At 47.2% G+C, this 16,125-nt stretch overlaps 1 protein-coding gene across 1 annotated transcript; it reads right to left on the minus strand.

Annotated features, from left to right (window-relative positions):
* Positions 1–1,405: 1,405 nt before the first annotated feature.
* Positions 1,406–13,070, minus strand: ACAA2 (acetyl-CoA acyltransferase 2). Its single transcript, XM_077283504.1, has 10 exons — positions 12,945–13,070; positions 8,897–9,063; positions 8,696–8,824; positions 8,351–8,467; positions 7,367–7,514; positions 6,118–6,293; positions 4,923–5,052; positions 3,559–3,629; positions 2,202–2,356; positions 1,406–2,117 (listed from the first exon to the last, which is right to left on the minus strand). Exons 1-10 carry the CDS (start codon positions 12,958–12,960, stop codon positions 2,033–2,035), a joined length of 1,194 nt encoding a protein of 397 aa, XP_077139619.1. The 5' UTR covers positions 12,961–13,070; the 3' UTR covers positions 1,406–2,032.
* Between the last annotated feature and the right edge of the window lie 3,055 nt (positions 13,071–16,125).

Here is a 16,125-nt window from a genome sequence, read left to right on the forward strand (position 1 = left end):
GGTCCGCTAACACACGCCCAAGCGTCGCAAAACGGACGCGACGTTTGGCAATGCGTCGCTAATGTTAGTCTATGACGAAAAAACGTATCCAGCAAGAACTTTTGCTGGATGCGTATTTTCGGCAAAACGACGCATTTGCGACGTATTGCAGTTAACGCTAGTGTGAAAGTAGCCTAAGTCAACTTTAATCCATGTCAACTGGCTGCAAGTGTGATTTAGTTATTGCCAACACCTGTTAGGTGCCACAGGCAAGTTACAGGGGCTGCTAATTACACAAATTAAAGCAGCATCACATGATTTTTCGAACGGTGCCAATACTTTTGTCCATCCCCTTTTTATGTTTGGTGTGGAATTATATCCAATTTGGCTTTAGGACAATTCTTTTTGTGTTTTTTCATTTAAGACAAATTAAATGAAGATAATAATACCAAAGAATTTGTGTTTGCAATTATATTCAGGAAGAAACTGAGTATTATCTGACAGAATTGCAGGGGTGTCAATACTCTTGGCCACAACTGTATATCCCCTTAGGGTGATCAAAAATGTAAATGAAAACACAAGTAAAAGTTCTTAAAAATATAAGAAAAAAAAATAAAAGTTTCAATTAACAGCCTTTAAAAATATATATATATATATATATATATATATATATATATATATATATATATATATATATATATATATATATTTATAATATATATATTTATAATATATATATTTATATATAGCAATCGTTTCCTCCGTAAATGACTGATCTGTGAAAGTCAAACTGATTAAGCCGTACGGTGAACAGCATTAAGAAAACCCCAGAAGTGGCGATTCTTTGGCACCTTCACATTTTTTTTCCCCTTGTTTTCCAGTAAAGTAAATGGCTCCATTCCAAAATACATCTCATCTCGCAACAAAAAAAAAAAAAAACATAAAAAAACACCTCATATGGTGATTGGGGGGAAAAAAAAAAAAAAGCTATGGCTATTGTAAGAAAGGGAGGAATAGGGGAGAACTTCAGGATATTTAAGGGTCCGACCACAGGGACCACCACCGATCCCGAGGATGGAGCCTTAGTTGACCATACTCATTTCCACTCCATTCATTCAATATGAGAGTACTGAAGAGCAGCAGCGCTCGGGGATCTCTGGCGGTCCCATCATCGACCTCCACCTCTTCAGAGCCCCAGTTGTCAGGATAAGTGGGGGTCCCAGTAGTCAGACCCCCAGCAATAGGCAAGTTATCCCTTATCCCAAGGATAGGGGGATATCTTCCAAACTTGAGAACACCCCTTTAAGGGTATTTACCGCCAACAGGTGACACTAGCGAGCCAGTATCCATCCTTGCTCCCGGAAAAGAGTGGATCACTATAGATCACATCCTACAGCTAGTAATGGATCCAGCCCACAAAGAGTGATCAGGTGGAGGTGGTCTTTATTACCCTCGCTATGTGAAGGTTCATTAGTGGAGCCCTTATTTATCAAGGTCATTAATTCTGTACATTGCTAACATTACAAAACATGGCCAGTCTTCATTTCTTGCCTTGCTCGCTGATGCAGAACCACATCCCGGGGCAGTCAGGCCATGCTGGGGGTTGTAGTTTTGCAGCAGCTGAAAGTCAAGAATCTCCAAAATCACAGATGGCAGGAACTTAGCCATGGATGGGTGGGGGAGACACAGGCTGGCAGGGCCTGTGTCATTGTGGGGGACCCTTTCTTAGATGTTGGGGGTGTTCAGAGAAGTCCTATTGATGTTCCTTAGGTGCTCCAAGGAAAGCAAGAAATGATAAGGCTGAGAGTTGTAGTCCCACAACAGGTGTTACAGTATTGGGCTGCCATTCTATACGAACAGCGCCACCTACAGTGACAGAAGGTAATGACCCCAGAGCCATGTATTCAGCAGCTCTGGGAGCGTCGGACTGATAAATTGAGGGTCTTCGTCTCTAGGCTTTGAGCTCGGACATGCGGCTCGATCACCGCGAGGCACATCAGGTTTGAAGATTTCTTTGAAAATTCACGTTGTTCATGGACGTCGGCATCACAGATTACACGACGTTCTCCAGGATGATGGCGATACCCTGACCTCCGCCAATGCATGCTGACCCTACTGCGTATCTACCGCCGCGACGTCTGAAAATAAGGAAGAAAAAAATATATAATATTAACATTTAAATGACAGATTTTGCATAAATAAAACGGTTATGGTTCACGCACCTGAGTTCATGGGTCAGATGAGCGATGATTCTGGATCCGGATGCAGCCAAAGGATGTCCCAGGGCGATGGCTCCACCGTTCACATTGGTCTTCTCCCGGTCCAGGCCGAGGGCTTTCTCCACCGATAAGTACTGAGCAGCGAAAGCCTCATTCACCTGGTAACGGAAGATGTAGAGGTCACCGCTGAGCCCGGCAGCTATACAGGACAGCAGTTTCCCTATATGCTCATTTAGGGCCCCCCATGTGCTTATTTAGGGCCCCCCACTCTTTCACGCATCAAGTCTGATACTTATGGGATGGCGCGGATTCTAGAGGATAACTAGTTGGCCAATGACTGCATGAAACGGCCGCACATTACATTCTGCCTAGTCGGGATAGTCAGATACTTGTCTGAGAAGCTCCATAAATCCAAAGTATGAAGCAAAAAGGGCTACTTCCAACTTTATTTGCAGGAAAACGGAGCTTGTAGGTAGGACCCAAGAGATGGCGTGCGTCATCGCTGCATCTATGGTCTATGACTGACATTGGCAACCTGCAACCAGAGGACCACATACATGGCCAAGACAGCCGAAGAGCGGAAACTACGGCTCACGGGCCGCGCCATGCCCTCACCCGCCGTCACGTCTGCTGTGCAGAGAGTCAGTGCACCAGAGACCGGAGCGTATGTGCTCGGTTGCTTTCACATAGATTGCTTGTATATAGGGAATATGTGGGGGAAGCTCAGTGTATACAGGAGGCTATGCAGGGTGGCTCATACTGTATACAGGAGCAGCTCATACTGTATATAGAAGGCCAAGTGGGGACTCGTACTGCATATAGGAGGCTATGTGGAACTCATGCTGTATATAGGGAGGTTATGTGGAGCTCTTATTGTATATAGGAGGCAATGTGGGGGCTAATGTTGTATATAGAGGGGTTATGTAGGGGCTCATTGTATATAGAGGGGATATGTGGGGCCTCACAGTATACAGGGGGCTCATACTGTATAAAGAGGGCTAATATGGGGGCTCATTGTATGTAGGGAGCAGTGTGTGAGCTCTTACAGAACATAGGGGGCTGTGCGGGCTCATACTGTATACAGGAGGTTATGAGGGGGCTCTTATGGTGTATGGGGGGGCCATGTGTGGGCTCTTACAGTACATAAGGGGGCTTTATGCCGGTTCAATATTAGGTTATACAATTAATTTGCCCACCTCTGCTCTATGGGATTATTGGAGTAGAGTGTATGGCGATCTCCGGCAGTCCCATAGAGAATGAATAGCGTGGCTGCTCAGGAGCAAAAGGGGCCCAGCAGTCAGACTCCCAATGATCCCTAACCAACCCTTTATGGAACCAGTACATATAAACCTGCAGTTACCTCCACCAAATCCATGTCCTTAAGGGTCAGGCCGGCTTTCTTTAGCGCTTCAGTAATGGCAGGGACGGGACCTAGAAGAATGAGATGTTAGATAGAAGCAGGTGCTACAGACAGAAGCCTCGCCGAGTATGGTTTCATCACCAAAAACAGATTCACAAAATCCATGTTTCCTGGTCAGTTCCTGGACTGGCTGCGAGTCTCTTGACCCGAACTCGGCAGCCTCATAGGCATTTGGACCATGAAACGCAGATGCTCTACAGAAATGTCTTTAACTGCAAGCCCAATTTATTAGGGATTTTTTTCCCCCTCCATCTTAAGAAATGGTTGCGTTCTCCGGCCAGAGCAATCATAGTGAAAACTATTTAAAAAGGATTAGGACACCTTCGGAGACTAAAAACCATATAACTACATCTGGACTATAAAGTCTGGACGGTCCACACTTTACTCTGCACTGACATTCTAAAACTTCAATGCAGAGTAAGCAGCTTGCACAAGAATGTGGAGCTGTGAGGGCGAGGAGCCAGCTGTCAGACACAGACTCCTCACTGAGAAAGATTTACCTTCACCTTCTACACAACGCTGAATGAGCACTTAACTATACAGATTAGGAAGCGATTAAGAAGCACTTACCCTGCTTACTCCTCCAGACCCTGTGGTCATGTCATTACTGAGTGTAGGGAGGGAACAGAAGCTGCTGGGTCCTAGTAGACCCACTGAGCTCTGCTATACAGGCAGGAAGCTGAATGTTTCCTGCAACTGGGGCTGATAAATACACCAGTCCCAATTACGAAATGTAAAATAAAAAAGGACTATATTAATATGTTAAAATCCCCCTCATAAGATATTTTTAAAACCTTATTGGAGGGGCAGTATGTGAAATTAAAAAAAAAAAAAGTGGAAAATACATATATTTCTTGCTTGTCTTTACATTTCCCTCTGATCTCAGCACAAAATAAAAATGAAGATGGGCTAAAGCAGTCATTTTAGAAATTCGGTTTTATTTGAAATGTTTTTTGTTAACTGTTAATTTGTCAGGGAGCTCGATCCAATGGAGGGTTTCACTTTTTTGCCTGCCTTTTTCTGAACTGATTTATGACCACAGAACACATCAAGGTTAAAGCGGAACTTTGGGTTCATAAATCAGCTGAGAAAAAGATAAAATAGTTACAAACTGTCCAAACAGAACAAAGGAAACAAAGCGCTTGTAAAAGACAAATTGTGAAACATTTTTAATGTAACACGAATGAAAATTAATTTTATAGATAAGACAAATTTAAGGAAAGTAGAAAAAAAAAAGCCCAATTAATTATTAAAAATGCAAATTTTCTGACTTCACCATGTCCGAGGAGAACATATTTTCTTACCAATGCCCATGATCTTGGGATCACATCCTGATACGTGGTAGGCCACAATCCTGGCCAGAGGAGTGAGCTTGTGCTTGGCGGCGGCTTCCTCGCTGGCTACAATGACGGCTCCAGCTCCATCGCAGATCCCCTGCAAAAGAGGAGAAGAGTCACTACCATGCCAGTCTGCTGGGAGGACATCACTCCAGGGGTCTCCTCCTCCACTCATGCATGGGACCCCCTTATCACTGCAAATTATAACCATTTTGACGACCTAAACAGGTGGTGACATCCCTCCTGACACGTCCTCTCTACTAAGTATTGTGCCCCCTGCACATGGCGTGGGTGGCAGCTGTGTTATGCAGCAGACGCCCAAGAGTAATTGCTGCAATTAAAGCTACCACCAATCACAAACGCCCCCAGCTACCGTGTTCACACACCAAGGAAACCCTGTGGCTGGGATCTATAGGAGATCAGCAGTTTTACAATACACGGCAGCATTAATGTGCATTGCATAGGCGATTGCAGGCTCAAGTCCCCAAGAGGAACAAAAAGATAAAATAACCACAAACATACATATATATTGCGCCATACCATTGCATCACTTAAATGTAGCAGTCAGAATTTGGCAGTAGCGTTATTTTTTAAATGTCACTTCTGATAGTGCCAGGGGCGGCCTGTATAACACAGCTGGCACCTGTCCTATATGGAGAGGGCTCAGATCCTGAGCCTGCTCCGTACACTTGCACCCATCAATGTATAATGAAATGTTGTTGTTTTTTCAACTTACTATTTCAATTCATCAGAACCATTGAAAATTCTGCATTTAATGCAAATATTGCCCCCAACAATACTTGTATCCAGTCCAGACGATTCACTGATGAGACCAAATACCATTTTCACAATCCCCTCCAGACCTAATAATTCTGTAAAGAGTTTGCAAAAATACTGTGAAACATAAATTACTACTTTTTTTTTTTGTTTACCTATAAGATGCACTTTTAAGCAAGAAAAAAAAAACCTTGCTAAAAAGCACGTGCACATTTGATAGCCCGGGGACAACTGATCGAGGAGAACACCTTATATTAACGGGAGTATGATCATACGAAAAATACAGAATATTGCACAGTTGTTGGACGTTACACAATAACTACCAATCTGATTGCAAAATGACCTATGGAGCCACATAAAAGAAACAACATGCGCATCTCCTCACCGAGGCATTTCCTGCAGTCACAGCTCCATCTTTCTTAAACACGGGGGGCAGTTTTGCCATCTGTTCCAGGGTGGTCTGGGGTCTCGGGTGTTCATCTTGGTCCATTTTAATGGGTCCTTTCTTTGACTTTAATTCAATAGGAGCCATCTCTGCCGCAAAGTACCCGGCATCCTGAGCTGAAAACATAAATGACATGATTCACAGTATATATTCTAATCCTGTTTCTGAGTAGGGAAATAGCATGGAGTCTGTGGCGAAGGTGAAACTGCAACTGATAAATACAGTTGGTCGGTGCTGCTGTATGAGGTAGCAATATATGAAGCAATACAAGATGGATTCCTGTGTCTTCTAGATCAGCAGTATGAGAAACAACTATAGAGATAAAACATGTCAAGACTTCCTCAGCTTGTCTGTTGAGGGCTGTGTGTATAAAGTGAGAGAATCAGATAGCTGCTTTTAAAGGGTTTATGTCCTCCTCTAGTAAATGAAACCTTTAGAAGCAGCTATGTCCTCCTCTAGTAAATGAAACCTTTAGAAGCAGCTATGTCCTCCTCTAGTAAAATGAAACCTTTAGAAGCAGCTATGTCCTCCTCTATTAACTTAAATCATTAGAAGCAATTGTATCTTCTCTCTGTTTTTGGCTATATAATATACAGGGGCATCTTCTTACATTGCTATCAATCTTCTATATGAAGTAAAGCTCAGACTCTTGACTGGAGATCAGAAAAATGTTCACTTTTTTTTTTGCTGATTTACATCACATTGAGATGCATTAATTAATTCACCAAGTCAGTACTTGGCTTAAAATTAATTTACCAGGCAAAATTAGAGTTCATTCTTCCATTATTTTCTGCAGAGTCTCAACAAAATCATCAAAAAAGGTGAATTTCTTCGTTCCCTCTGAAATATGCCAAATCTGATAACCAGCTCTCCTTCTCTTGCTCACGGCTGGTATCTCCCAGAGATGAGAATCTCAGCAGATTTTGCACGCAATCTGGTAAAAAGTATACCCTCTGTCCCTGTAATAGGGTGAGAAATAATCTGATTTGGTAATCACATGTATTTGAGAATAGTCTTATAATTTCATCCTCTGCCACTTTTAAGTTTTGTTTTTGTTCAGAAGGGATAGGTCCACTTTAAGCCCGATTATCAGGATTTCATCAGCACCAGGCAATGTAACTGTACTGTACTCTGAAGGTAATTTGCACAGAAATATTAATAGTCTATTGGAGAGGAAGTAGTAACTCACCGGCTTTCCACCTCTGCTGAGTCTGGAAGGAATACTTATCACAGTCCTCTCTGGTAATGCTGTATTTTTCTGCCAGATTCTCAGCGGTGATAGCCATGGGGGTCTTGATGAGAGAATCAGTGAGACTGGCCCACAAGGTGTCTTCCATCTGGAATAAGAAATCTGCTGAAGTCAGTTATTAACTACTTTCGGAGTTTCGCCCATAGACATTAAACGTTCAGGCGGTGCTGAAACGTCGCTGCACGCGATCGTACGGGAGCGTGGAAGCAGCTGTCAGACACAGCCGGACTCCCCATACAGAAGGCAAAGGCAGTTTATTACTGTTTCTACCCTCTCAATCGCTACACAAACACACACACACACACACACACACAACGAAAGCTGTGTATAAAGCGCTACTGGCTGCATTTCCACTGTAACTGGGGCTAATAACAGCCCCAGCTACAGGGGGGAAAAAGATAAATTAAATTAAAAAAAAATAAAAAATAAAAATCAGGTTTTCATGTTTTTTTTTGACGATATCAATAGGAAAATAAATTAAATACATGTCTATTTGTACATTTGTTAAATACATGTTTAATTGTTCCCCTTTTTGCAACAATTATTTCTATATAGCGGACCTTTTAAATAAAATAAAATAAAAAAAATAGTCTTTAAATATTGAATTTCTCCACCAAAAAAGGTATTTTATGACCTTATGAGGGGCACAATATGTAAACTAAATTAATAAATAGTAGGCAAAAAAATAAAAGCCACTGCCCTAGCCAAATCTTTGCCATTTTTCTACATCCCTGTTGGGGTACACAAAAAAAAAAAAAGTATTGAGTTGGAGGAAGGTGAGGAATGACCTTGTGATGAGCTGGCTAATAAATTTGGGAAAAATCGGATTATACAAAATGGCCGTTCTGGAATTTCTTTTTAGTTGAAATATATTCAGCTGATTCTACAATCCTGATGAGAGTTGAGCGAATTTTTCAAAGTTACCGTAATATCGGCTCCTAACTTGGTACCGAAGCGAATGTTCCTCACGGCGTACGGAGCCTGGCTCATGCTCTCGGCCCCTCCGCACAAAACGATTTCTGACTCCCGAAGGGCAATTTCCTGGTGTAGAGAAAAGTAAAAACATGACATAAATATAAAGCAGTATAAAGGGATGGGGGCTTCTGGTGGGATTCCTGGGGAGCTACAGAAAGTAAAAATATGTTGCATGTTTTTCAGAAGAGGAATCTATAGATGATGGCCGCCATCTTTAGGCTGTACAGCCCCTTCCACCTTGCTTTACACTGCAGCTCTGCGGTCATACACACTCCCGTCAGGCTATTTACTTACCTGACAGCCATTGACGATGGACTGGAAGCCGGAGCCGCAGAGCCTGTTGACAGTCAGAGCCGGGACAGGTATGGGTATTCCTGAGCGGAGGGCGACATGGCGAGTCAGGTATACGGCGTCTGTCGCCGTCTGCAACATTAAACCTCATAAGGTACGAAATACAGGAGAATACAAGGATGCATGCAGTAACATACGTCATACCTGAGCCACGTTCCCGTATATCACACTATCCACGGCGTCCGGGGCAACATTTCCCGCAGCGAGGGCGGCTTTTGCAGCGATTTCGCCCAGGTCAGTAGCCGTGCGGTCCTTCAGCACCCCGCCGTACGTGCCAAACGGCGTCCTCTTAGCCGCAACAACAAAAATACCTGGAAATAAATAAATGCAGTAGTCGATACAAAACGGCCCTCCAACTACAAGTCTCAGCAGACAGTGCCAGAACCCGCTGGGAGTTGTAGTGTGAACAGAAACTGATTTGTAAATACGGTAATGATGTGTGGCTTGTAGCAGCACAGAGTATTTCAGCAGAGGAGCGATTTCTGTAGGGAGATTTCTGTAGGGAGCGGTGACCTATCTGCTCATATGATGGAGGTCAGATCTGCACAGGATATCACAGGAGGATAAGGTGCGCATATCACAAGATCTATCTATGGGACGTGTCGCAGCAGGTTTCCGTTACACTGCGTCAGTAGCTTGTGCAGTGTAACCTTTGGAACAGCAATGGCTGACACTGACCCTTGCACCGGCCCTCTGCACATATCCGTCTGCTGAACTTCGGCTCAGCCACATCGTGTCATTCTCTTCAGAAAAGAGGATTAATCGGGCAGCGGAATAAAAAGTCTTATGACTGTCAGTCCAAATTGTTGTTTTAAGCCATACAAAAAATAAATAAAACAAAATCCAGTATATAAAGTTGTATTCTAATGGTCCACTGTGGTCTTGAAAAACCAACATTTTTATTTTTCCTAAAGTTAACAAAAAAAAAAAAAAAAATTGATTATAAAAATTAGGTCTCACATTTTACAAAGAAAAGCCAAAAATTATTTAAATAACCAAACGAAAAAACAACAACAAAAAAAATATAATGCAGATGGTGGACTGCTGTACTAGTTCAGCTTTTATAACCCAGTGAAATGTTTAGAGATAGATAGATAGATAGATAAAAAACGCAGCATTTTTCCCACACACAAAAAAAAACCCAGATAATCACCTGCTGATAAGTATGTGATTGTATCACAACTGAAGTAAAGCAGCCCAGTAAGTGACACATCACTGGAATCAGGGTCTCTGTCTCTACATTATGCTGCTCTCAGATTAGGGGGCAAAATGAAAGATTCCCTTTAACGCCGTAAGACGGTTAGAATACGTCAGGTCTCAGTTCCCGCAGAATGATGCGCTATACCAGTCATGAGTTTAAGGCCGGGGTCACACTTACGAATGTGATGCGAGAAACTCAGGCGAATCTCTCGCACCTCGATACCTGGCAGTGCCGCCGGCACTCAGGACCAGAACATGCGGCTGTATGTATTTCTATGCAGCTGATCGCTCTGGTCCTGAGTGCCGGGTATTGATGCGCCAGTTTCTCGCATCACACTCGCAAGTGTGACCCCGGACCCAAGAGAGAGACCAAGTAAGAGAAAAAAAAAAAAAAAAAAAAAGTAAAAATGAACACTATTTCACTAATACAAATATTTTTGTAAAAACAAAAAATAAAACAAAGTACACATATTTGTTATTGCCGCATCCGATAACGACCCGCTCTATAACACTATCCCGTTAGTTAACCACTACAGTGAACACAATAAAAAACAATGCATTTTCGTCATAACTCTGACAAAGAGTATAACGAGATCAAAAAGACATATATAAATAATAATGGTGCCACTGAAAAAGTCATCCTGTCCCGCAAAAAAGCCGGCATACAGCTCCGCCAGCGGGAAAAAAATAAAGTTGTAGCTCTCAGAATACAGTGATGCAAAAAAAAAAATTAGTTTTATTGTGTAGAAGCGGCAAAACATGAAAAAGAACAAACAAAAAATGATATCAATATGGTATCGCTGTAATCGTACTGACCCAAAGAATAAATCTGCCTTATTAATTTTACCACATGCGGAACGGTATAAAAAAAAAAACAAAACAACAACAACAAAATAATAATGAGCCACTGTTGCTGCCTGGAGAGGGAGATCAGAGCATACAAACTTAAGGCCCCGTCTCACACAGCGACGCTGCAGCGATACAGACAACGATGCTGATCGCTGTTTTGTCGCTGTGTGGTCGCTGGGGAGCTGTCACACAGACCGCTCTCCCCAGCGACCAACGATCAGGGGAACGACTTCGGCATCGTTGAAACTGTCTTCAACGATGCCGAAGTCCCCCTGCAGCACCCGGTAACCAGGGTAAACATCGGGTTACTAAGCGCAGGGCCGCGCTTAGTAACCCGATGTTTACCCTGGTTACCAAAAAAAACAAACAGTACATACTCGCCTTTCGGTGTCCAGGTCCCTTGCCGTCTGCTTCCTGCTCTGACAGTGCCGCTGTACAGTGAGAGCAGAGCGCAGCGGTGACGTCACTGCTGTGATCTGCTCTCACTTTCCGGCCGGCAGTCAGAGCAGGAAGCAGACGGCAAGGGACCTGGACACCGAAAGGCGAGTATGTACTGTTTGTTTTTTTGGTAACCAGGGTAAACATCGGGTTACTAAGCGCGGCCCTGCGCTTAGTAACCCGATGTTTACCCTGGTTACCAGTGAAGACATCGCTGGATCGGTGTCACACACACCGATTCAGCGATGTCAGCGGGACCTCAACGACCAAAAAAAGGTCCAGGCCATTCCGACACGACCAGCGATCTCGCAGCAGGGGCCTGATCGCTGGTACATGTCACACATAGCGAGATCGCTACTGAGATCGCTGTTGCGTCACAAAACTTGTGACTCAGCAGCGATCTCGCTAGCGATCTCGCTATGTGAGACGGGGCCTTTACATAGTGTGTGCTCAGCTCCTGCAGTGTCAGTGTGTACGCTCTGCTCTCCCTCTCCTGTCAGCATCAGCAGCTCCCTTACAGTGTGCGCTCAGCCCCTGCAGTGTCAGTGTGTACACTCTGATATCCCTCTATCAGCAGCTCCCTTACAGTGTGTGCTCAGCTCCTGCAGTGTCAGTGTGTACGCTCTGCTCTCCCTCTCCTGTCAGCATCAGCAGCTCCCTTACAGTGTGCGCTCAGCCCCTGCAGTGTCAGTGTGTACGCTCTGATCTCCCTCTCCTATCAGCAGCTCCCTTACAGTGTGCGCTCAGCCCCTGCAGTGTCAGTGTGTACGCTCTGATCTCTCTCCTGTCAGCAGCTCCCTTACAGTGTGCGCTCAGCCCCTGCAGTGTCAGTGTGTACGCTCTGATCTCCCTCTCCTGTCAGCAGCTCCCTTACAGTGTGCGCTCAGCTCCTGCAGTGTCAGTGTGTACGCTCTGATCTCCCTCTCCTGTCAGCAGCTCCCTTACAGTGTGCGCTCAGCTCCTGCAGTGTCAGTGTGTACCCTCTGATCTCTCTCCAGTCAGCATCAGCAGCTCATTTCCATACGTAACAAAACTTTTTCTATACAAAAAAAAAGTACTATGGACAGTGTCGGCGTGAGTTTATAGAGGCCAAGTCCCCAACATGAAGGTCTAGTTCCGTTTCACTTCTAGGGGGTGACAGGCCCCCTTTAGGACGCGGTCACCTTTCACCGTTTCATTAATCAGGCAGTAAAAATTGTAATCAATTTTTTTCATACAAATTTTTAAAAACGACATATTTTTAGTCCCTTTGAGGCCTTGACCCCGCGAGCGTTTGACCCCTAACGCCGCCCCATTAATAGTCCGGGATGCAGCATTAAGGGGTTAATTATGTAATGTATCGGGAACAAGCGGGGAGGTCCCGAGTGGATTGGGGGGTGATATTTTGGGGGGTGATATTTTGGGGGGTTCTGTGCACCCACGCACCTGATTGGCCGCACCTCTCCAGAAACTCCCTGGGACTTCAGCCCTCAGATCCTGCGGCCGCTCACGGCGTTATTCTTGTTTTTTTTTTTAAATAAAGTTTTTACAAATTTTGCCAGAAAACTAAAAATTCACAAGAAGAAGAACCCACGTGCAGAGCAACGACAGAATGGGCGGTGGGGGGCGACAGTAAGTAACAAGCAGAGCGTCTGTAACAGGTGAGAAGGTGCAGGAGAGTGGAGACCCCTAAAGACGCCGCGGGGCCCAGGCTGAGGGCAGTTACCTCGGAGCAGCGCCATGGTGCAGGCCTGGAGGAGGGAAGGTCAGGACGAGCGGCCCGGGCTCCTTCACAGCCTGCTACAGACAAGGTCCCGCCTACACACCACGCCCATTAGTCACACGCCACGCCCCTCACGAGGAATGTCGCATTAAATGACACAGACCACGCCTCTTTTACAATAAGCCGCGCCTTCCAAGTCTCCACACATTGCCCGCGCCCATAAATTTACATATTAGACGTCGCCCTTTCCGTACTACAAGCCAATCAAGCGCTAGGCCACGCCCTACCAGAGGAAAAAAATAAATAATCCCCGCCTACTCCTAGACCAGCGCCACGCTCCAGAACAAACCCCGCCCCCTCCTCTGTCTCGTGCTTACCTTTCCCCTAGTTACCGCTCTGTCACGTGACACCTGCTGTCTATTTGTCTAAACCCTGCCTGCGCCCACGACCCCCAGCAGCATGGCTGACAACAACCTGCCTGTCACGAGGTGGCACTGGCATTTTTTTTTTTTTTTTTAAATCCTTTCTTGACCTGATAGTAAAGCGCTGCGCTATATGTTGGCGCTACACCATACAGTTGACTCTATCTATTTAAAAGCACAGCCACGTGCGATTGATCAGCTGTGGGCTCCTGTAGTAGGATGATCCCCGCAGCCTCCTCACACAGTACGATGGTCCCCGCAGCCCCCTCACACAGTACGATGGTCCCCGCAGCCCCCCTCACACAGTACGATGGTCCCCGCAGCCCCCCTCACACAGTACGATGGTCCCCGCAGCCTCCTCACACAGTACGATGGTCCCCGCAGCCTCCTCACACAGTACGATGGTCCCCGCAGCCTCCTCACACAGTACGATGGTCCCCGCAGCCCCCTCACACAGTACGATGGTCCCCGCAGCCCCCCTCACACAGTACGATGGTCCCCGCAGCCCCCCTCACACAGTACGATGGTCCCCGCAGCCCCCCTCACACAGTACGATGGTCCCCGCAGCCCCCCTCACACAGTACGATGGTCCCCGCAGCCCCCCTCACAGAGTACGATGGTCCCCGCAGCCCCCCTCACAGTACGATGGTCCCCGCAGCCTCCTCACACAGTACGATGGTCCCCGCAGCCTCCTCACACAGTACGATGGTCCCCGCAGCCCCCTCACACAGTACGATGGTCCCCGCAGCCCCCCTCACACAGTACGATGGTCCCCGCAGCCCCCCTCACACAGTACGATGGTCCCCGCAGCCCCCCTCACACAGTACGATGGTCCCCGCAGCCCCCCCTCACACAGTACGATGGTCCCCGCAGCCTCCTCACACAGTACGATGGTCCCCGCAGCCCCCTCACACAGTACGATGGTCCCCGCAGCCCCCCTCACACAGTACGATGGTCCCCGCAGCCCCCCTCACACAGTACGATGGTCCCCGCAGCCCCCCTCACACAGTACGATGGTCCCCGCAGCCCCCCTCACACAGTACGATGGTCCCCGCAGCCCCCCTCACAGAGTACGATGGTCCCCGCAGCCCCCCTCACAGTACAATGGTCCCCGCAGCCCCCCTCACACAGTACGATGGTCCCCGCAGCCCCCCTCACACAGTACGATGGTCCCCGCAGCCCCCCTCACAGTACAATGGTCCCCGCAGCCCTCCTCACACAGTACGATGGTCCCCGCAGCCCCCCTCACACAGTACGATGGTCCCCGCAGCCCCCCTCACACAGTACGATGGTCCCCGCAGCCCCCCTCACACAGTACGATGGTCCCCGCAGCCTCCTCACACAGTACGATGGTCCCCGCAGCCCCCCTCACACAGTACGATGGTCCCCGCAGCCTCCTCACACAGTACGATGGTCCCCGCAGCCTCCTCACACAGTACGATGGTCTCCGCAGCCTCCTCACACAGTACGATGGTCCCCGCAGCCTCCTCACACAGTACGAAGGTCCCCGCAGTCCCCCTCACACAGTACGATGGTCCCCGCCGCCCCCTCACACAGTACGATGGTCCCCGCAGCCTCCTCACACAGTACGAAGGTCCCCGCCGTCCCCCTCACACAGTACGATGGTCCCCGCAGCCCCCCTCACACAGTACGATGGTCCCCGCAGCCCCCCTCACAGTACAATGGTCCTCGCAGCCCTCCTCACACAGTACGATGGTCCCCGCAGCCCCCCTCACACAGTACGATGGTCCCCGCAGCCTCCTCACACAGTATGATGGTCCCCGCAGCCCCCCTCACACAGTACGATGGTCCCCGCAGCCTCCTCACACAGTACGATGGTCCCCGCAGCCTCCTCACACAGTACGATGGTCTCCGCAGCCTCCTCACACAGTACGATGGTCCCCGCAGCCTCCTCACACAGTACGAAGGTCCCCGCAGCCCCCCTCACACAGTACAATGGTCCCCGCAGCCTCCTCACATAGTACGATGGTCCCCGCAGCCTCCTCACATAGTACGATGGTCCCCGCAGCCTCCTCACATAGTACGATGGTCCCCACAGCCCCCTCACACAGTACGAAGGTCCCTGCAGCCCCCTCACATAGTACGATGGTCCCCGCAGCCTCCTCACATATTATGATGGTCCCCGCAGCCCCCTCACACAGTATGATGGTCCCCGCAGCCCCCTCACACAGTATGATGGTCCCCGCAGCCTCCTCACACAGTACGAAGGTCCCCGCAGCCTCCTCACATAGTACGATGGTCCCCACAGCCCCCTCACACATAGTATGATGCCCCCACACATAGGGCCCTTTTACCAAACTTAAAAGTAAATGCAAAAAAATGCCCCCAATACAGGGTGATCGATCGGCAATTGACATCTTTGAGGAGCTGGTGACCGGGGATCTGGAAAAACTGGAAAAGGAGCCAATGGGGGGAGGTACAACTTATCTAGGTCAGAAATGGAGACTTTAAAGGGCCTAGAGAAGGACCCCAAGATCATAATTAAACCCTCAGATAAAGGGGGGAACACAGTGGTCATGAATCATGAGGACTATGTGGACATGTGTGAAAGATCCTCAGAGACCCAGAGAATTATGAAAAGATGTCCTCAAACCCCACCTCACTATACAAACTGTCATGATTCTCAATGGCGAGAGAACATAGCCCAGCATATATGAGAGCTAGCTCTTGGAAGATGGAAACTATACTGACCATGAACTAAACCTGCCGCACAACTAGAAGTGGCCGGGTAGCATGCCTAC

The sequence above is a fragment of the Ranitomeya variabilis genome, chromosome 1 (genome assembly GCF_051348905.1).
Source record: "Ranitomeya variabilis isolate aRanVar5 chromosome 1, aRanVar5.hap1, whole genome shotgun sequence".
NCBI lineage: Eukaryota > Metazoa > Chordata > Amphibia > Anura > Dendrobatidae > Ranitomeya > Ranitomeya variabilis.